This window comes from Hirundo rustica, chromosome 5, assembly GCF_015227805.2.
Source record: "Hirundo rustica isolate bHirRus1 chromosome 5, bHirRus1.pri.v3, whole genome shotgun sequence".
Lineage (NCBI taxonomy): Eukaryota > Metazoa > Chordata > Aves > Passeriformes > Hirundinidae > Hirundo > Hirundo rustica.
Genome location: NC_053454.1, coordinates 40,772,589 through 40,794,648, shown reverse-complemented (window position 1 = coordinate 40,794,648; position 22,060 = coordinate 40,772,589). Strand labels below are relative to the sequence as shown.

The following is a 22,060-nucleotide window of genomic DNA, read 5'->3' as shown; positions in this document are numbered from 1 at the left end:
GGGGGCGGTTTCCCGCCGGCGGGGCCCGCGGTCCCTCCCGGCCGCGCATCCCGCAGTGCCGCGCCGCCGCTGCGGAGGCGGGCGGGGAGGGAGGGACGGGGCGGGCGCGGGGGGCGGGCGGAGGCAGGCGGCGGGCAGGGCGGGCAGGGGAGCCGCGCTCCGCGCAGGCAGGGCAGGGCAGGGCCGGGCCAGCCGGGCCGAGCAGCGCCGCCGCCGCCGCCCGCCGTGCCCGAGCATGTCGGCGCGGGAGGCGGTGACCTACCTGCCGGAGAAGGGGCTGTACTGCCAGCGCCTGCCCGGCCGCCGGGCCCGCGGGGCGCCGCCGCCGCCGCGCAAGGGGAAGCGCGCCGACACCATGGGCTTCTACGGCACCCTCAAGATGATCTTCTACAAAGTGAGTGGCCGCCCCCTCCCTTCCCCTCCCCGCGGGTGCGCGGCCGCGGAGGGCGGCGGGGGCCGGGAGGGGCGGCGGGGGCCGCGCGTCCTCCGCGCCGGCGGTCCGCGGGCGGAGACGTGCCGGCGGCGGGGGCTGCCGCCCGGCCGTAGCTGCAGTCAGTGCGCTGCCGGGGAGCGCTGCCAGCGCTTGGTGGCGGGCGGCGATGCGGAATGCAGTTTGCTGCCCCTTCTTTTCATTTCATATATATATATATATATGTATATATATGTATATAATTTTTTTTTTTTTTTAATACTGCGATCTCGGTTAGTTTGATAAATCAGCGTTGTCTGAACGAGTTGTATTTTCCTAGCGACAAATTAAATGTTTAGAGGGATGTTTGCTCGACGGTTTCTGTGCTTTGGTTACACGGAGACCTTACTGATTTCTGAATCTTGTCACTAGACCTCTCTGCTGTAGAGAAAGTTTTATCTTCTTCGTATGATAAACGGCATTTTTGACCGTCTATTCACTTAGCACCTTCTGAGATACCGAAAGTCAGTCTGCGTGGTGGACCCCATGTGAAAGTTGCCTAAAATGTCTGAAAAAAACCCAGCCAAAAGAAACAGGTGAAACCATTATTAGGCAACATAATGCATATTGTTTTCTTCGCTAATGGAAAAAAATAAATCACCAGAGCCGATTGATTATTCTGCTGTAGGATTTCTACTTTTTATTTTTAAGGTGTGCTTTTGCAAAACTGCATCTCCCTCTTATGAGAAGCAGAAGAGGAATACGATGATGATAACCTCTCAGAAAGGCAAGCTGGAAACAAAAATTTTCCTTGAACAGGAAGAATCCTTTCTGAAAAGTCTATCATCAAATACTGGCATTTATTCTCAAACATCTTACTTACGCTTCTAGTAATTTTGATGGCTCACCCACCTAGCGCAGCAGTAAAAGATGGTATCCATTATTTTTCAGTGATCCTTGCAACTGGTTTTCTCGGGGGGAGCAGAGGGGGGCTGCTCCTCCTGGGGCGTGGGGAAGCAGCGAGGGTGAGGCTGGTGATTCGGCAGCGTGCAGGGCGGTTCTGGCTCAGTGCTGTCTGGTGAAATGCTGTGGAGTGTCCCATGTGAGGCATGGGCAAGAAAACACAGCTACGAGGCAAGCTCTTCTGGTTGTGCTGTAGCTGCTCCCGTAAAAACAAGCCTTAGCTTTCCTGTGTAAGCACTAATGAAGCTGAGCACAAGATTTTCTTGGCTGTTTTTAGGTAAAGCCGTAAGAGTATTTTAGAAGTACAAATAACCATAATCACGACGACAGTATATGGACCGCTAGCTTTAGGGAATCCTGTTGGGTTTGGGCTGTTTTGTTTTAGGTAGACTGATACAATAAATGGTTAAATAGCTATGTTATAATACAAGATTTAAAAAGATCAAATCAGTTGTGTAAGAAAGATGCCAACTTTTAAACTGTATCTTAAACATGAAATTTTGAAAAAAGGAAGCAAATGGTTGTACTAAAGTCTGAAACGTAATACAAGTAGTTTATGTATTTTGCAGCTTACAGTTGTAAACAGCAGTAAACATTCTTCAGCTGGCTAAACTATTGTGGTGTATGACATCTCAAAAAACAAAAGGAAAAACCAACAAAAACTCAGAAGTTGCATTTGGCACACGTATGTCTCATTTAGTCCAAAAGTCTGTGGTTAAAGATTACCCAAATATGTAGAAAGTAATCTCTGTTTGTCTGCCTGGATAAATATGGCTTTCACTGGTTTCCATCTCTTTGGTAATTTTTGCAGTCTGGCTTCCCCTTTTAGCAGCTGCCCTGCTCATTATTTGGTTTTGATCATATCTAATTGCGGGTGACATTCGAGACTGGGGTGTAGCGTTTTTCATCCTTACCCTTCTTGGAAAAATACCGGTTAATCTGTCAGTCAGTTTCACTGCAGTTTTGTAAATTTTTTCATTGTACAGCTTTAAAGTAAAAGTACAGACAAAAGAAAAGATAAATATTTTTTTTTCAGGCCCTGAAATAAATATAGTTTATAATGCAGACAAGCTACCTAAAACTTAACCATTTCAATAAGAGACTAAGCAATGAACCTGAACACAAAGAATCCAGGGCTTTGGTCTAGTTCCTTCCCTCCTCTCCTGTGAGGACAGAGAGAGAGAACAGTTTAGTGAATAAACCAACACAAAATAAATTAACACACTTCTGCACACTTTTTCACAATTTGGGAATTAAAAAAATGTAATTCCAATAGATTTTGGACCCTAAAAGAGCAATAATATATACATGCACCCCATAAAACATGTATCAAATATTGTTGAATTTAGAAAATAAAATGTTGCTTTAAGTAATTTTATGAGTGTCAGCTTTTTGAAATTTGTTATAAAAGTAGAAAGTAAAAATGTGTTAATTTTACAGAAGCACACATAAGTAAGGTTGGTTGTGTAACTAAATCCATGTTGTTACTCTTTTTCCCTCACCTTGCAGATGAAGAGAAAGTTGGACCATGGCTCCGAGGTCCGTTCTTTCTCTCTGGGAAAGAAACCCTGCAAAGTCTCAGAATACACAAGGTAATTAAATGCAATGACAGATCACTGGATCCTGATTCCTGCGTATATCTTGTCTTTCCAATTGCTGAGCCTGATTAATTAAGCTCCTCTTAATGTTAAAACACTATAAAGCAAAGAAGAGGTGGTATCAGCATTTGTATATTGCTTTGCTAATTTAAATTTTGTGAACTGAAGATGAGTTTTAATGAAGTAGCCAGACTTGCATTTCTCCGGCTGAGGTTTGTGTTTCATTCTAAATATAGCATGCCCATTTACTTAAGAGAGTTTTTGAGGGCTGGAGCATTCTTGGGAGTAAAGTCAATCAGATTTAAAAAGGGACATAACGATAAACCCCTAAGACTATTAAAATTGTGATCAAATGTATCACTTTGCTATGGTAACAGGAATGAGATAATGGAAATTCACGTAGGCAGAGCAGACTGTCTGATCTTAACGGGCGCACACGCGTGCTTGCTGTCCACAATGTGAAAGTATTATGGATGCTGGTCCGCTTCCTTGCTGCCCCTGTGTGGTCCCAGGAAGCACAAATACCTGCTGCTGTTCCCATCAGGTGCTTTGTGGGGTAGAGCACTCCTAACCATGAGCAGCAGTAGCGGAGCAGGGCTGTGCATGCACGCCTTACAACTGCATTCTTACTATGTAGTTGCCGTAACAATTGTGCTTGGATGTCACACTGCTTCCCATCCTGTTGGAATTTACACCATTTTACATTTTTTCCCTACTATAAGCATTGTCCCTCCCACAAATGTTGCATTTGCCTCCCAAGGCTCTTCGGAAATGGCACTTCTTTTGAACATGCTACAGTAGTAGTGTTCAGTCACTGATGGCTCTTTCAAAGTAGTTTATATTTTATTTCTCTTCCTTTAAGAGGTTTATGAGGCAATGAGTGAAAAGTTAGGCAGCAGGTCCTGGAGTTGCTTTTCAGATGTGTAAATGCTGCAGCAGAGTAAAGGAGGTGATGTGTTGTTGCTGAGAGGCACTTGTTGCGGCTTCCACGTCCGCCCAAGCCTGCAGGTGGTATCTTCTGATTTCTGAGTCAGTCTAGTGGAAGGACTCTCTCGTTGGCCACCATTTCTTCAGGTGACACGCTGGCAGTTCTCTGCACTCCCAGAAGAATAAACAGTTCAGCAACAAAGAAAACAGGCTTTTTTCTCGAGTCTGTCTGTCAGATTCAGAGGAACTGCCGGACTTGTCAAGCTTCCACAGAGACCTGACTCGTTGTTTCAGGGGAATGAAAACATAGAGGAAAAATGAAGCACAAACAAGTATCTTGTGGTTTAATCTCAGGTCAAAGGAAAGAAGTTTTTAGATCCTGTTTTGAATAACTGTTTTTGACTGAGAGCCAGTTTACAGCAGAAGAAAGTGTAACTTGTTCTACTGGGGCAAGTTTAAGGATACATACTGCTCAAAACCAATAAAAGCTAATTTCAAGTGCCTTGTTTTGGACCTTGAATGATAGGCCTTGTGCTGTATCTCTGTGCAGGTGATTACAATGACTAAGCTGTAAAATCACATTTTGATTTTAAAAATACTTTTAGCTGACTGACATCATTTGGATTTTGAGTAGTTATTGCATAAAAGAATCCTTAAATAACATTTTGTCCTCCTCGCTTAAACTCTTTGATTTGGTTTTATCTAAATAATATGTAGGCAAATGATGCAGTTCTTGTGTCTGATCGTTTCCATTTTCCCTAGGATCAGGCACTCTAAAATTGACCAGCTGATGAACTTTGTTTGCATATAACAGGTGAAGTCAGTAAACAAGCGCCATTCAGAGGATCCTTCATCTCTGAAACAGTATTTTCATATCAGCTTCTGTTTCTGTTATTACTCAGCAAAATGAACAGTTAAAAATAGGCCTGCTCAAACCAATCTTTACTTTTCTTGACCAGTTTGGGTAAATGTTAGGACATGCTATGACTGTCCTTCAGAATAAGGAAGAGTAGACTGAAATATTTGTAGAGCACAATGAGGTAAATATTAAAATGAACTTGCTTTGCATCATTTAAAGCTATTCCTGTAGCCACTGAAAAGTCAGTAAACCCTCTAACCTCCTGCCTGCTAAAAAGCTGGGTTTATCCAACAAAAAAGCAGAGAGTTTTTTTGAGTTTCACACTATACTTAAAGTGTTCATGCTTGTGCAAGTACTACTGGGGTTCCATATATCCTGCTAGGGAATACAGATTTGATATTCTGTGAGCAAAGTACTTTACATTATGTAAAAAAAAAACCCAAAACAAAAATACCCCCACCAAACCCAAAAACGAAAAAACAACCAACCAAACCAAACAAAAAAAACCCCAAACCAGAAAACACAGTCAGCTGTATTTCTTTAGACTCCCACAATAGTAGCTTAATCCTGGCTCTTTTAAAAGCTCCATTCCATATGAATGAGCTGGTTTTTAACATGTCAGAGTGAAAAAATCAAACTGTGATTCAGAGGGTACCTTTGGCTCCTTTTCACTTCACAACCCCCTCTCAATTCCTGTGTCATTCCATCAACACACAAACTTTAAAAGACTGTATAGAGTATTTCAATGCCCAATTCCAGACCACTGAGCCACTAGAACTGCTTGATATTACTAGCTCCCTGTCAACAAAACATATTAAAATCTAAAAATAGATACTTTTTCCCTTTTGTTTGGAGATGAAGCAGCACTAGCACATTTCACATAGAGGCGGAACTCTGAGATCTGGCTTCCTACATCCCCAGGCAGAAGGCACCAATGTAGCCCAGAAGGAAAAGAAATACTTTGACAAGGAAAGGAATGTGTAAACCTGTATCTTTACACACTACTTGCTGGCCTGCTAACAGTGATATTTTTTCAGCCTTGAAGTATGATCCCTATTTCTCCCCTAGTTGGAGGTCTAGCCCTGCAGTGGGAGAAGCAGGCAGATTTATCCAAGTGAGGGACTGACATCTTGAGTGACCAGCAGAACAATTCTTCACGTGAATGCTTTTGCACAAAGCTAATAAGTAACAGTTGCAAACTACCTACTAGATTTTTTTTGTTCTCTTGTGAATTTCCCTGGACGTTTTACCTATGGCTGTCGCTTTTCGTTTGTACGGCAGTACCACGGGGCTGGTGCCATGTTCCGCCACGCCGACGACGTTTGGGGACCTGCGGGCGGCCAATGGCCAGGGGCAGCAGCGGCGCCGCATTACATCCGTGCAGCCACCGTCGGGCCTCCAGGAGTGGCTGAAAATGTTTCAGGTAACCATGCAGAAATAAGCATCTGAAGCAACTCTGGTTTGCTCCAGTAGAGTTGGTCCTCCTTATACATCCCAGGATGTCTCTGCCATTGACTGTGTTCTGTTGCAATAACAAATGGGCATCAACTTTAAGGAATACTTGTTCTCTCTCGCAGCAAAAAATAACAGCTTTAACTGGTTTCTTAATAATATAATCCTTCCTGTTTAATGCTTTCACGTTTTCTGCAAAGTCTGTGTGAGGGCTACCTGCCTGGCCCCAAGCCATTTTCACTTGAGACTAGTGAGCTTTGGTGCGTGGTTTGCTTCAGTGCAGTTACAGCACTAGATTCCTCACAAGTCTGGTGTCTTCTAAGAATAGAAAGAAAAGTTTATTAAAAATAGATTAAAAGGAAACTCAGTGTGTATTTTTACTGATCTCTGTGTACTGAACATGTCAGCCAGCACATGTGGAAAGGGAGGGAGGGAAGGAAGAGGTTTTCCCTATTTTTTAAAATGCTTTCAGCAGCATCTAAAAATTACTTATCGGAGTAAGAAAAGAAAAGATGTGAAGGACAATGTTATGGACCACTTGCACAGGTTAAAACTGAAATCTGCCTAGACACCAGTCAGGGAGCACCTGAGACAGTTTTGTGTATGTTAATACAAGCAAAGTTTGGGGCAGGCTTCTGCTACCGGTCCACAATCTGTACCACGGAGATCTTAACATTTTGCTCTGTACTTTTAAGAAGCAGGGATGAGTCTTAGGCATTGATTTGAAAAATGGAAATATTATGTCTTCTTATCTTGATTAATAAACCTTTCCTTCTAAAAGCATTTTCAAAAGGAGCAACTAACAAATACAGGCGTTGTTTCAATTACTGTAACAGGCAAAGATAAAAGAACAATATTGTAGATACAGGTATCTATCATACAATTTTGCTGGCAGAAGTGTGCATTTGGCTTGATTCATGCTGCCACATAATACCATTGATCTCAATCACTGTCAGTTCTGAACATTAAAATAATAATGTAGAACCTCTTCCCTCTTTATTTTTACACATTTATGATCTGCTTAAACCAGTGGAAGCTTGAAATTAAGATTCTTGTACACATCATACAATTTCTTTAAAATATTCACATTTAATTATTGCGGTGTATCTTTTTTGAGACTGTTCATAGAAATATGTCTTTTTAACCCCTAAGAATCATATTTGAATCGTGCTACATATATATATGTATGGTAATGTAATACTACATTGTATTTTAATATTTTGTAATGTTAAAACATTTGTTTTAAGCTATTGTTGTTTAAGCTACATTGTTACTGACAATATGTAACATATTTTTATGTAAGATTGATAGTTAGTGGTAGTTATATGTTTTTTAAAAATATTAGGAAAGGCTGAAGTGTTTGAGAGAGTGGTGCAGACACCCATGACAGTAGGAGCAAGGCTATTGGCTTGTTTGGTTAGGATAAGTAGTCTATAAGCCCGTGAAAATTTTGCCTATGTAGACAAATGTGTACAGTGTCTAATGTAGAAAACATGTTTTAATACACATGTATTTAAATACTTTCAGCTTGTCAGAATACTTAGTTGCAGTACTAAGTGCCTAAATGTTGATCTATACTATCGAGAGAGAGAGAGAGAGGGAGGCCTCTCTTCCTAACTGGGGATCATTGAGCAGCACTTATTGATCACGTCTGTCACTGGTAGTTTTTATTGTATTCACAAAAGGGAGCCCCTTACTTTTGAATGAAAAGCTTTCAGAGTCATGTAGCTCTGTCTCAGTGTTACATCTGCTTCCCTCCTCATTTTCTATGTCTTATTTTTTACACGAGTTTCATAAAAGGGGCAAGTCTTCAACAGCCAAGTGATGAAAGCACGTTCATAGGGGAGGTAGCTCTGCCTAAAGGGCAGGATTAAATGGCACATGCAGCATCATTCTTGCAATACAAAGTTTTGCCTGTAGAGAAACAGGAATGAGAGAGCTTTCCTCGTGTACTGTGTACTTGCTAGTCCAGCTTAATAGCTCTCTTATTTTATGTGAAGATTTATTTCCAGTTAATTTTAAAGCTAAATTTGTAGAGGCATGTAAGAGGGACATATGTACTGTTTCAGGTAAAGCTGTTCTTTGGCACAGAAGCTGTCAGTGGCCAGTGGTACTCTAGCTGTTTTGAGGACTCTCACCTGTACATTGGCCTTCAGTCCTTCCGTGTTATCTTTTCAGATAAAATCAAGACCACTCTGCAAGTATTAAGAAAACCTAAGATGGTCTCTAAGGGTTTGGTTTTTTTAATATGTACGTCCTGTTGTTATGTTTTATAGTTGATCTAAGCCTTTTATTTTGAAAGTAATAAAATAGTGCAGAAGGGAGAAACAGTGGCACTTCCCCTTTAAAAATAAAGTGGATTTCAATGAAGAAAGAATAAAAAGGTATTTTATTAGATTCAATCAAACCAGTTAATTTCTTAAAGGCCTATTTATTTTTTCTGGTTTGCTGTGGCCCTTGACTTCAGGTCTTTTTAAAATCCACTTTTAAGAGTTTTTAAAACCCAGTACCCAAGTGTATCTTTAAAAAAATTCTTCCTTTACAAGAAGTTTTAAGTCACCAAATTGCTTGCCATAAGGAAAAAAAGTCAGCTGGGTGCTAAGTTCAGTCAGAGTTGGTATTTGCTTTAAAAATTACTAAGCTCTCCATTCTTCCTTCTAAATATGCTTAGGGTGTTGGGGTTTTGTATTTAAGTAATTTATTAAAAAATGGCATTTTCATGGAAAATTGATTTTGAAAAGTTGTTCCATACACACTAATATAGACAATCACTTTGAATAACTGGTGAATGCTAGCATTTTACCTACAACTGGAAGCATTTGTTTTCACAGCAATTCAGGTAGTGTCCAAAATGCTTTTGCCTTATCTGTCTGGCAAGAGCACCGCTCCTTTTTTATTCTTTCATAAATAGTTGGCTTGGTCACCTAAATTCAAATTGCTTACCATTCTCCAATCTAAAGATGCTCAGGAATGAATACATGTACAACTGAGTAGTCCACCTCTTATGTGAAGCAGGCAGTCAAGATTGTACCATAACCAGCATTGCAGCATTTTCTGCTCTGTGTCTTGTGGTGGGACTAGATCAAGGGTTGGAGTTCCTGTGCAAGCCCTACACACAGCTTTGGAGAGATGTGCACTACAGCTTCGTGCCCCTCCTGGCTGGATCACCATTACTGGCTTGTTTCAGAGTCAGAGGAGTCCTGCAGACTTACAGCAGGTCTCCTGTCCATCCCTGCTTCTTTCCCTTTGGTTTGGCTCTCATGGCAGTTTTGTTACATACAAATTTCAGCTGGTTTCAGGAGAAACTCTGCCTTATCCCACCTCTAGCAGGGGTGTAGGGTCTGAGCCAGTCACAGCTCCTCTAGACAAGGTCCATCACGTGTGCTGCAAACATTTGGCCCAGGGGACCAGACTGGGACTGGGACTCTGATATGGGCTAATGAGGGGACTTCAGCACCAGCTGCTCCTGAATCCCTCCTGGTGTGGCAGACTACTTGCTGTGCATCTCTACAGCTGTAGATGGTGTTTCTTTCAGTGCTTAGGTGCTATTTTTATCCAGACTGAGATGCCCTCGCCGTGGGGGATGGCAGGGTTTTTGATAACCGATCCAAGAGCTGGACAGAGGCAGGCTCCAAGAGGAGCCCTTCTGCAGGTCTCAGTAATGACAGACCTCCATTAACAGAACTTAGTAATGGAGAACAGCACCCTCAAGTTAAACTCTTTAAAATAGATTGTCCTTAATATACCTATTAGAGCAAAAGGATATAATTGCTACAAGCTGTAATTGTATAAATTGAAGGTAGCAGATGAGAGCTGAGCAATAGAAGAGTGCAGGTCATGGAAGAGGAGAGGTGCAGAAACAGATGATGATAAGAAAACAGGTGGCAGGTCAGACAGAAGGTATGAGGTGGAAGTTGTAGAAGCTGCAAATTTGTGGTTTAAATTGATTGTAAGGAAGGGAAGATATTTACCCAGAGCAGTGAAAGGGGAGAAGAGGGATAGTTGCTGCCATCGTTGCAGCAGCTGCTTTACTGGATGAAATGGTATGAACAACCAGAAGGCTTTGGCTGACAAATCAACACCTTCCTGAGGAAATGAGGAAAGAGGGGGTTTGTTTTTTTAGGATTCTGAAGTCATTCAAAGAGCAGTGTCAGTGGGCCCTGCTGGCTTCCCATGTTAATGTGAATGAATCCTGGAGTTACCTTTTTTAAGGGAACTCCTGCCCATAATAAAAGCTTTCATTTAATTTTACATTAAAATTAAACTTCAATTTTGAAAATAAGGAAAGCAAATGAAGACAATTAAGCAAAAGTATTTTAAAGATACCGTATATTCTTTACAAGGATCTTCAGTTTGAAAGGGAATTGCCTGGTAAAAATCCAAGGTGTCTGGTCACCTGTCTCAAAAGTCTCTGGTCATCTACAAGGTTTGAAACTTTGCAAACTGTTTGGCACACAGTTACTTTTTCTTTCTCTTCTGCAAAATTTGTTCACTGTTGTTTCTCATCAGAGCCACAAAGTAGTACTTATCCTTCTGCCTAATGAGCTACATGCAGTTTTCTTCCAAATGGATCAAGCTACAGGGCCCAGAAACAGAATTTACTAGTCTTGTCTTCATTAATGCAAGTAGTTGCGTTCATCTGGCAAGGCTTCATCCCAGTTTTCCATGCCAGACATTTCCCTCAGAGACCCCTTACCAACTGTAGCTGGAGGTTTGTTTGCTTAAGTGAAAGACTGAAGGGACAATGTCCTAGAGACAACATTTTGTAGCAGTTGATTGCTTCCACAGGAATCTGCCTGTACCCATCCCCTAATGATGATAGACAGATAAAAGAGGGTTCTGCTTTTAGTCAATAGCAACTCTTTCCCATTCTTGAATATTTTCCCTTTTCTGTCCAGATCTGTATTAAGTTTTCAAAACCAACTAGGTGTATAAGGGAGTTACAGATTGAGATAGCATACAGTGACGTGATTAATTAATAACATGTTGGTGACTGCTAGGAACATTTGCCACAGCAGCAAACAATGCTCTTCAGGTAGAGTCGTTCAAATTTAGTTAATGTAGCTGCTTACAAATTAAGAGTAGACTGACCTTGGAAATTTATATTATAAGGAAGTAGCACAAGTATTACTTTCCCTCTTTTTAATTCTCCTAAATTCAAACACAGCTGACAGACGAGATTAAAGACTGCAAACGTTTGTACCTAACACCAGCTAAGCTGTGGGTTAATGAAACAAACAGCAGTTAGAAAGTTGGTGAGATAAACAGTTCTTCAGTGCATGATTTATGGAGAACTGCTCTGTGATGCAAATATTTCTATTGAAAGAAATTTATAATAAAAGCTGTTTACAACAGCACTGCTGCAACTTTGGCTGAGACAGTCTTGTTTCTTTTTAATATTCTGAGCTACTGGGCATGAGACATGAAAACCGTCATCCCCCGTGGTGACACTGCATACACACAGGTGGATGGGGGGAGCGTTTTCTTGCCAGCTTAAACCATTTTAGCAATTGCCCACAGTGTGTGGAAAGGCTGAGGTCAGGAACTTCCTCCTCCATTAGGGTAGGCTGTCCAGGACCTGGCATACATTTGCTGCAGGGCAAGGGCATGGCCGTGGGGTGAGGGCAGTCCCAGAGTGCTGGCTCCGTAAATGCGGCAGCTCGGAGCCACCTCCGCTGCCCCGAGGGACTCGGGTCACCTGCAAGTCCCCTGGGCCATCCTTTGGCTGAATGATACTTCCACTGACATTTCAAGTATTTTGATGTTTTAATTAGGGAGAAATGATGCAACGCAGTGATCTTTCTACATCGAGTAAAGCTGGGTATTTATCTGCTTTGCATTCACTTTCAGAAATTCCTCCTTCTTCACTTGCCTCATTGTTCTGCAGAAACTGCACAGTACACAAACACTGTAGTATTGTGGAGATCAGAGTGAATTGTCAGAGTCAAATCCAGGGATCAGAAATTTAGAGCATGAGTAGTAGAGGTCCTGAGATACATGGCAGACTAATACAGAAATCTAAATTGTGAGGTATCTTACCCTTTTCTTTAAAGTTTCAGTTAGCCTCTTACGGTAATATCATTTGTATGTGCTAATTTACTTGTAAATGTCATTCTAGAAGACATTTGAGAATAGGAATGCGAATCTGCTCTCAAAAACTGTGATGTCTCATTTTCTCTCTAAGGCTTTATTTGTGCTCTAATTCTGTTGCTAAATCAGCTAGCAGTAGCTATTGTTTTTTCCTGGTTTTTTTTTTTCTTTAAATTGTTTTCACATAACGCATCAAAGCTCTTTGATGAGCACAGATGAGTTTAAGACATGACTTTTAGATCCTCAGTATATTAAGTTACTCTTTTTTTTCCCTACAAATGACACTCCTAATCTGCTGTGCTCCCAATTGAGTGCCTTATTAAAATCTTCAAGTTTTACAGCGCCCATTAGTAAAAATGTGGAGTAAGAAAATTGCCAATCAAAATTCCCTGTTTATTCAAGTGTAAATTGATACTTAGAAAATATGCATTGGTTTATAGCCAGGATTCTGAAATTACAACATTGTCACTTAGGGACACACTGTAGTAATAAGCAGACAGTAAGCTAATGTACTTTTCAAGAAAGTTTTTTACCTTCCTTTCCTCTTATTTCAAGATTTTGGTCTACAAGATGAAACATGAAGGTTACAAACTATCATCTCACTTGAATGAGCAATAGAGAAAGGGAGTTCATTCTATTGCAACCCCTCTGTTGTCTGTAGCATGTGCGCAGATTTCATCAACTTCAAAAGAAGCTTAATTAATTCAATTATTATTACTAAATATTATTATCTATTTAATTGCCAATCTGTATGTGTGCGTATAACAAATCCTTTCTTAGCTTATGAATTAGTGTAGTAATTTTGAATATTTTGTGTTGATTAACTCCTCGTTTTTGTGTCATTAGCATGAGCATTTATCTCCTGGCTTTTTATATGCTTGTACATAGTTAGATGGGGAAACTTAATTTGCCTTATTGGCACAGCAGTGGCACTTACTGATATAAACCAAACCAGCTTGTTAAACTAAGCTCATTGTTTCTTTTTCTTCCCTTGCAGAGCTGGAGTGGACCAGAGAAGTTACTTGCTTTAGATGAACTCATTGATAGTTGTGAACCAACACAAGTAAAACACATGATGCAAGTGATAGAGCCCCAGTTTCAAAGAGACTTCATTTCCTTGCTCCCAAAAGAGGTGAGAATTACGGGATAATATTGGATTATGAAGTGCATTGGCTGCCATCTTTAGAAAACTTGTGTGCTAATTTTGCCAGCGTAGTGATGTCAACTCATGTTAGAGGTTCACGGTTGGAACACTGCCATAACATGGCCACTGTAATTTTGGGTTGACACATCTCTATCTCTTGATAGCATTTAGATACTTGGAAATACAGATGACCCCTTTAAACAAAATCCCAGTAGCTCTAAAAGTATCTCTGTATCTTAATTGGGCCAATTGTGCTATTTTTCGGGGAACTAATTCTGTTAGGGCACACACACACAAAAATTTCCGTTGGATGTAAGACCTCTCTGCAAATTACTCTGTGAGTGGAAGCCTCGTTTTTAATGCTGTAAGTGGTGAGTGTTTTGTTAATGTTATTTTTGAATTTATTTTAGACAAACAGAACTCTAAAATCTCTACCATATAAACCAAAAGTAAACCCAGAAGAGCACTTCTTACTAAGGATCAGGCCAAACTGTAATTAAGCAGATGCCTTACAGTAAATCCATCACTGAAAATCAGATCACGTTGTATCCAGTTAAAGAGAAACTGAGATTTAGATTTTGGTGTGTGTAACAAAATGTCGTCCACACAAGAATAATTTGTGATGTCATCACAACTAGAACATGAGGGTGGATATGCAGGGTTATAAACCCAGTTTGCTGCAGTTCTTGAATAAATGTATTTTAGTTGACTTATAAATTGTCCTTCTCTCCTTGACTGATTTTAGGGAGTTAAGCCTCAGTTTCTAACACTTTGGAAAGCAAATTCCTTCAAGTTAGTTTGGTGTTTGTATTTGGTTGCTATGTTTGACATGGTTTTATTACCTGAAGACGATTTTGTGTCTCTGTTCTTTGACACTCTTTTCTGGCATATATCCTATTTTTGAATACTTGGATCTACAAACCCCTTCCTTCCTTTACTACACTGTCATATCTTCACGAGTCTGTAAGTGTCACAGCCTTCCCTTGCTGGCTGGCATTTTTAAGGGTTGGAATCAATTTATGCAGCAAGTATTAACTTAGTACACAGGACATGAGATTAGTATTTAGAGAAGTAATTCCTGCAGCAGCCTTCTCAGGGAGTGGAAAGGACACTGGGGGAGGAGAAGAGTTCAGCAGCACCTCTGCATGGTTGCCATATCTGTAGAGAAGCTGCCCAAAGCATCAGGGGCAGAGGAAGGCAACAAAACTTTAAATTTTGAATGCAGAAGATGCTTTGCCATTTCTGCATCTATTCAGTCTGGAAATTTAACAGAGAATTGGTAACAGTAACTCAGATATCGGTTCTCTTTGCATGATTTTGTGGCAATACTCACTGAAGTACAACCAGCAATCTAGTTACGCTGTAACTAAAGATCACATAATAATCTCAGTTTTTGCAATTTCTTCACAGAAAAAATACAGTACTTAGCAGTAAAACTTCCTCACTTAGTTTCCTTCACTCTCCTGTAAACTACTAATGTTTAATTTGTTTATTTCTAGTGGGTTCCCTGCCTCTCGAAACCAGAATATTGTAATGCGTAGCTTCATGACAGGCTGACTTCACCAGTGAAGGTGGCTTGAATAGTTTTTGCTTCCTAACCCCGAGTCACTGTCACCAAAATTAACCGAGTTAAAAAAAGCCATTGGGCTGACTCCACCATCTCCTCTGCTGTTCCCTCCCCCAGATCTCCTCAGCAGGGCTGTCCCCAGCTGCTGAGCGCTGGCTGCACTGGGGGAACGCTGTGAGCTGTGGGGGCACGAGCGACTTGCTGGGGTCAGTAATTCCATGCAGAGGCTTCCCTAGCGAGGCCAGCGTGCTGGGAGAACGCTCCCTTGGCTCGTCGCTCCGCATTAACGTCTGCCGTTATCTCCAGTGCTGCTGGATGCCGTGCACTGATGTTGTTACCAAACCAGAACAGGAAGATGATGTGGACAGGAGGGCTTTGCTTCAAAACCACTGTCTGCAATGTAAAGTCAGTAACCTAAAAGCCAAATAACCATGGATATGTTTTCCTCAGGAGAAAGCAGCAGTCAAACAGTTAATATGAAATAAATACTCGTTTTCTTGCTGAGACTTTAGAAATAATTATTCAGATTACTGGTTTATGAAAATCAGGTTGAGAAATGAATAGATAAAGCATATTACTGAAATCAGCCATAGAAATGTTGTTGGTTCTGTGCATGTAAGTGAAGAAAATGGCCAAGGACTGCTTACTATTGGGTATTATTAATACTTCAGCAGAAAGTAGTCCTAAATTCAGTTCAGTCAAAGATCAGATCTTTGCTACCTGAAATTTTCTTATAACTAGATCCATGAGCTGAGACAAAGGGATGTCATCTTTTATCCGCTGCTAATCCTAAAGTCAGCTGCGGGCTGTGTTGACCATTGATGACTATTTAGATAAATGTAGTCTAAAATAAATGTTACCCATATTTAACCTGGTTTAGAATCAGTGGGCTCATAGGTTTAATTAACACCAGCTTAGCAAATGTCTACGTCTGTATAAATAGGACAAGTAATATTTAAACAAACTGCTGTCAACTGAGGAACATTCAGCAAAAAATGGAAAGGGTCTGTGTCATGTTTGAGTTTTGTCACATGCGGGTCTATGTGATGTATGTTAGGAAACAACACTTCTTCAATAATTTCACGTACCAGGAATGAAGACTGAAAGTCTGAAAGGACAAGTACAGTTGTTGCTCCTGTAATAGAGAGCTTTACACCAGATCCCAAGTAAGGAGAGAAGAAGTTCTTCAGGTTTGTGGCCTGGGGTGCCTGCAGGATCTAACTCATCATTTAAGGCACAAGTCCCTCAAATGTGGAGGTCTGTGAGTTCCCCATGAGCTGCAGATGATGACTTGCAAACAAGGTGTGTGTGCAACCAAAATGGAAACAGTTGTGAAGTGCTGAATTTTTATTTCCTGCTCAGTCACTGGCTTGTCTAGATTACTAAAAGTAAATGTTTCTCACACAATAAAGTCAAAAATATGCTGAGATCAACAACCTGCAGTTGATTTCCTCAGTAAATTTCAGTCTTTGCTGCTTTGAAGGGGAGATCTGTTTATATCTATCTGCCTATTTATCTATTTTTCTATCTCATAACTTCAGCTAAAAATTAAATTGAAAGTCCTAAACAAAATACATGGCAAGCAAAAGTGGGTGATCTGATTTCCTTGACAGCTTCTGCATCCCATTAATTACTGACAAAGACCCCACTGTGTGAGCATATTAGTAGTTCTCTGCATTAATGTTTATCAATATTGTTCTTTCTGCAGAGTTTTTAGGGACTCTGTGCATTTCCTGTGACTTTCCCGCATCTTGCACTTATTTTTCATGACTAGGGAGTTGCATTGTTGCTGTCAAGTAGAAAAGCTGTTCTTGGTCATCATACCCTTAGTGATCCTTGTGTTTTGGATTGTGATTTATATGCCTCTGTTTAAGGCTTCACGGAGATGTGGGATTTTGGGGGCTTTATCATGGTCACTATATGGCTTAGCTCAGTCAGGCAAGGTCTGAATTTTTCCCAATAAACTTTAGTTCTGTCACATGGAAAGGCTTATCTTCTATTTACTTTCTGGTGCTAATTAGGATTTGCCCTGTGGTTTTGGTAACAAGCTGTACTAAAGGTACATGTCTTGATCCTACTGCATCCAATCCATAAAGCTCCTTGTACCTCCACCCCGGTGTTTGAATTCTCATCAGAAAATGAGCGATACCTGCACTGCCTTTCCTGCGGCTGCAGAGTGGTTTTGGGCTCTAGGGAATGCAGCATTTACTTGTTCTGTGTTTGGGCTTTCTGAGTGACGTTACTCATCACAATGTGCATCCCTATTTGCTCACGTGGTGAGCACTGTATGTCTTAGTTCAACTCTCAAAATAACTTTTGGTGCAATCGTTAACTAAAATAACACAGACATAATTACTTTGGTAATAACTCTTATAATGATTCAAAGTAATGTGGCTTATATTTTTTAAAAATGTAATACTTATTTCAGCTGACATCTATTTTCTTGCAAATGCAAGAATCGTTTTGTGATAGGATCTGTAAGGATTTAGTTACTTATGATGATTGTTATATTTCCACATGCCCACAGGAATAAACTGGAGTCTGTTAAGTTTCAGAGATTGTTTAATAATTTATCGTTCCAATTTTCTGGATTTCAGCCCCTGATGTGTGATAGTAAATGGAATTATTTCACTTTCCTCTTCAAAAGCAATGCACAAAATACACTTTCTTCTTATTTTTCACAGCTGGCACTGTATGTGCTGTCATTCCTGGAACCCAGGGACCTTCTGCAGGCAGCCCAGACATGTCGTTACTGGAGAATTCTGGCTGAAGATAATCTTCTCTGGAGAGAGAAATGCAAAGAGGAGGGTAAGGCTGAGCAAAATGATGGATGTAATGGTCGAAGTGTTGCCATCATAAAAGGTGCAGCTCATTTACATAATAAGCTTAAAGTTTTACGAAGGCAATTTGTGTGACTTTAGATTTAGTGCTAGTTATGCTTTGAGCTACATGGTATGTATCTCTGTTGAAAGCAGGAAATAGGAATAATCCATGGAGTGCTAGAGTTTAGGCTTGAATATCTTATTTATAAAGTATACCAGTTGCATATTTTAGGAATACAGTTGGGTTTGCTTTTTGAGGATTATGTTTATTCAAAATGCAACCAAAAGAAACAACAGCTGAGGTGTAAAAATGATAGGAGTACAGCCTGGCAGTTTGTAGCGTGGAGGAAAAACTTTCAGTGATTGGTAGAAGGGCTGCTGTAATTTCATGTCACTTTTAGGGTAAATAAGGCAGAGATGGCACATGGTAGTGGGAGAAGATGCTGAAAGACTTGCTTGGAGAGGGACATACAGTCCATTAGCCACATGGATATTGTCCTGCTCATGCCAATTCAAGAAGTTATGGTGCTCCAGCATTGATTTGAATGTTCAAAAAAAGGCTCCCATGAAAGTAGCCATGCATTTGTGCACATGGAGAATGTAAGCTTTTATTTTTAAGGGGAATTACAGGAATAAGGAGTCTGTTTGGGCCAGGGGGAGCAGAGTAGAGGAGTGCATACATGTGATCCCAGAGCAGTCTCATCTCGGACACAGGACTCTGTCCAGACTGCCTTGGAGTATGGAGACAAGGACTTGTGAGGGGTTGAGGCAAAGGCCACATAACAATGTCAACTGTCGTTGGCTATTTCTGACAGCACCTAAACTAATTTGTTTTCTTTTGTGATGGAAAGCGGGTGTCTGACCTCCTAGGTCTTCTCTAAAGAGTCTTGTCTTAAAAACTTCAGTGAAAATGCATTAAAAGAACGGAGTGAGAAAAAAAGGAGAAGGTTGAGAGGGGAATGGGCTTACGTTAGTAAGCTTCCAAGTAAGAATAAATACATCCAGGCAGGAGAGCACAGGCAAGCAGGCCAGCATTGCAGTCTGCTTAGCTTCAGTGAGCTGCTCAGAAACATGAAGGAGCCCTTAATTCAAGATTGCCGGCAGAGATGAGGCTAAAGGGAGAAGAGTGAAATCCACATACGGGCAAGAGACAAGACTCCTGCCAGTAATGAAATGCAGTGGAGAGAGGAGTTGCATAGAAAAGAGAGCAGGGTGAGAGAATTGTAAAAACAATCTGTCTGTAGTAGCAAGGCTAAAACAAAGCACTACTGCTTAAGTGTCAAGACAGAAAGGGCATAGCTATACTTAAATTCCAGCCAAGAGAGGACAATGCCAAAAGCACTCAGCCTTTCAGTAATTAAAAGCTCACTAATACCAGGAGCCACAGTGAACTTAAAGGTAATGAAAATGGGTGACCAGAGTGAGAACCACACACAGAAGGGTTGACTTCTTGAACTGCTCCAGAATAAGCATATAAGTGGTTAAAGAGGTTTTTGGACAATACCCATTTGTAAAAGGCAATATTCTGCTGCACTGCCTCGGAAAGGGGGATCCAAACCCAAGCTAGGAGGTTGCCAGCAAGGAATGATGAACTGGAGCATTTTCAGTTGTGATTATGGTAATGATTATGCTGAAGTGACGACAACAGACAGAGTATAAATCTCTGAGGAGCAGGCTGGTGTCACTGACACACAAATGTTGGCCTGCCGGAGGTTGTTACGATTCTGCCATATTTTAATGTCAGGGGTCACAGTAAAGGTTTGGGAGGAAAGGTGTTTTCTGTGGGGTGGCCTCATCTCTTCCCCTTCCCCCCCTTTCTTTAAATTCCATTTTAGGGATTGATGAACCATTACATATCAAGAGGAGGAAAGTAATAAAACCAGGCTTTATACACAGTCCGTGGAAAAGCGCCTACATCAGACAGCACAGGATTGATACCAACTGGCGGCGAGGAGAACTGAAATCGCCCAAGGTGAGGTTCTGAGCTCTGTGCACGGGGCTGTGAACAAAGCAGGATCAGCTCGTGGCTCGGGTTCTTTCCTTTGGACAAACAAGACTATCCATGCACAAAAAGCAGTGAACTGCTACAGAAAAAACCCCCATGTTTTACCCTGGCTTTAAATTATATTCTGACCACCATTTTGGCAATGTGTACTGCTTCATACTGCAGAATCACTGCTCTTCTAAGAATTTCTGTACAATTTTGTGAATTATTCTAAATATGCCAGTCTCTTTGAGACAGGTAATCATGGAAACTTGATGGGAAATACTTATATTTAAATATACAGACATATATTGTATATATATAAATGTGTGTATATATATATAGGTAGAGCCTCCGTGATCAATTCATGCTTTATTTTCAAATACATTATTCTAAATTGAGCAGCACAAGGCAATAACTTCATTCTGTGTTAAGATTTTTGTGGGTTTTTCTGAATGTTAAAATTATTTTAATGATACTGATATTTATCATTACGTCCTTTCCAATATGAAGCAATATTTCAAACCTTTTGTAAATAAAATACCAACTCTCTAATCAAACCTGATAATGAACAAGAGCCAGAAATGTGAAGAAAACCCACATTTGTGACTTTTTAAGGTTTTAAGGCAATTTACCTGTTTTCTTAATTAAAAACAACAAAATAAAATAAGAGCAAAAGAATTCCCATGGAAAACCTATGGCTATATCCTGCTGTTTATTTGGCCATGACTTATGTACATCTCTGGCAACGGTTCTGTATTTTTTGCCTTGATATGCCACATCAAGTTATCTTGGAATTATTATTAAAATTACAGCCTCTGGCATTATCCAAATGCCATTTCATTTCAATGAACATCTTGAAAAATGTTTGGATATCTTAAGTGTATTCTAGTATGGATTCTACTAAGGATTGTTTTCTGCTGTATTGCAGTAAGATATACAGAATTACTGTTTTTCCAAAATCAAGCATTGAAATCCCCCTTCTATAAAGCAGCATTCCAGTCCACATTCCCAGCATATGAAATTGTTGCTTTTGTTTGTATTTAACTGAGTTGATGGTTTTCGACTTTGGTGCTGCCTGGCATTTAACACAATGCAGTCCTTGGTTGGTAAGGGAGAAAAATAGATGTAGACAGCCTTGACCACTGAAATACAAATACTCAGCAAATAATCAGCCCTCCTTTTTATTCAAGATTGAAACAAAAGGTAACAGTAACTCAGCTTAAAAATAAAGAGATGGAATAACTGCAGAGGAATAGAGCTGTATCCAGTTACTAATTCAGCCCACTTTTGTTCGTGATTTTTCCTGGTACTTTTAGGAGGCTTGCAGTAACGGTGGTGTGCCTGCTAAGCAATGCAGCATCACTCCATGGAAGGAGGGAAACACCTTCTTTGGTCCCAGCTGGCGGTAAATTAGACTTGACACACGGGATTAAGGAGCCTTATTATTACCGAAACAACTCTAGCATTTTGTAATTTATGAATCAGAAGAGCACTTTGTTTCTCCTGCTTCTCTCTAATCTCCTGCATTAAATTGTGACTCTTGCTTTTGTGTTCTTGGTTGCCAGGTGCTCAAGGGCCACGATGACCACGTGATCACGTGCCTGCAGTTCTGCGGGAACCGCATCGTGAGCGGCTCCGACGACAACACGCTCAAAGTGTGGTCAGCAGTGACAGGCAAGGTAAGGTGGCTGCTTTGCTGGAATCCTTGGGGAGTGAGCCACAGGTAGAGCAGTGGCACAGCAGAAATGCTGCTGTGCCAGCAGACCTCGCTGCAGGGTGGCCTTCGGTGCCTCTGGGGCAGGACTAGGAAGACGTGCCAGATAAACGTGCAGGTTGCCTTTTCCTACACACAGACTCCTCCAGTTCAAAAAAGTCACCTTGATGTGAAATTGCAATGCTGCTCATGTTACCACTGGCATATATCCTTGTTCTCTTGGCAATTCTGCTATTCGTGTGGAGTCGTTTGTGACATGGATTTTAAAGAATTTGGACAGAAACATTACTTTATCTTCCTTAAAGCTTAACTTAGGCTGCGTTTACCCCTCTGGATCTCCTTTTCTCACTTGTCTTCTAGCATTCCTGCTATTGTTTTCAAGTTTTTGCAATGGAGTGTTCATTTTACTGGCTCACATTTCAAATACAGAGTTTGTTTTTCTTTCCAAGCTACTATTGCTGAGCCACGGGAAAAAAAAAAAATTAACTTGCTTTAGGTTTAAATATTTCCTATTAAATTAGATCCAGC

General features: G+C 40.8%; 1 protein-coding gene across 7 annotated transcripts in view; it reads left to right on the top strand.

Annotated features, from left to right (window-relative positions):
• FBXW7 (F-box and WD repeat domain containing 7) overlaps positions 1 to 22,060 on the top strand; it is a 176,446-nt gene that overhangs the window by 143,036 nt on the left and 11,350 nt on the right. For 6 of the 7 annotated variants that reach the window (XM_040064420.1, XM_040064421.2, XM_040064418.2 and 3 more), the window contains 6 exons: positions 2,882 to 2,964; positions 6,038 to 6,179; positions 13,296 to 13,430; positions 17,694 to 17,817; positions 19,667 to 19,803; positions 21,384 to 21,497. In XM_040064420.1, coding sequence (XP_039920354.1) covers positions 2,882 to 2,964; positions 6,038 to 6,179; positions 13,296 to 13,430; positions 17,694 to 17,817; positions 19,667 to 19,803; positions 21,384 to 21,497 — 735 coding nt within the window. Of the gene's footprint in view, positions 1 to 232; positions 395 to 2,881; positions 2,965 to 6,037; positions 6,180 to 13,295; positions 13,431 to 17,693; positions 17,818 to 19,666; positions 19,804 to 21,383; positions 21,498 to 22,060 lie in introns of those variants that run through there. The other variant, XM_058420636.1, reaches the window with a different exon arrangement.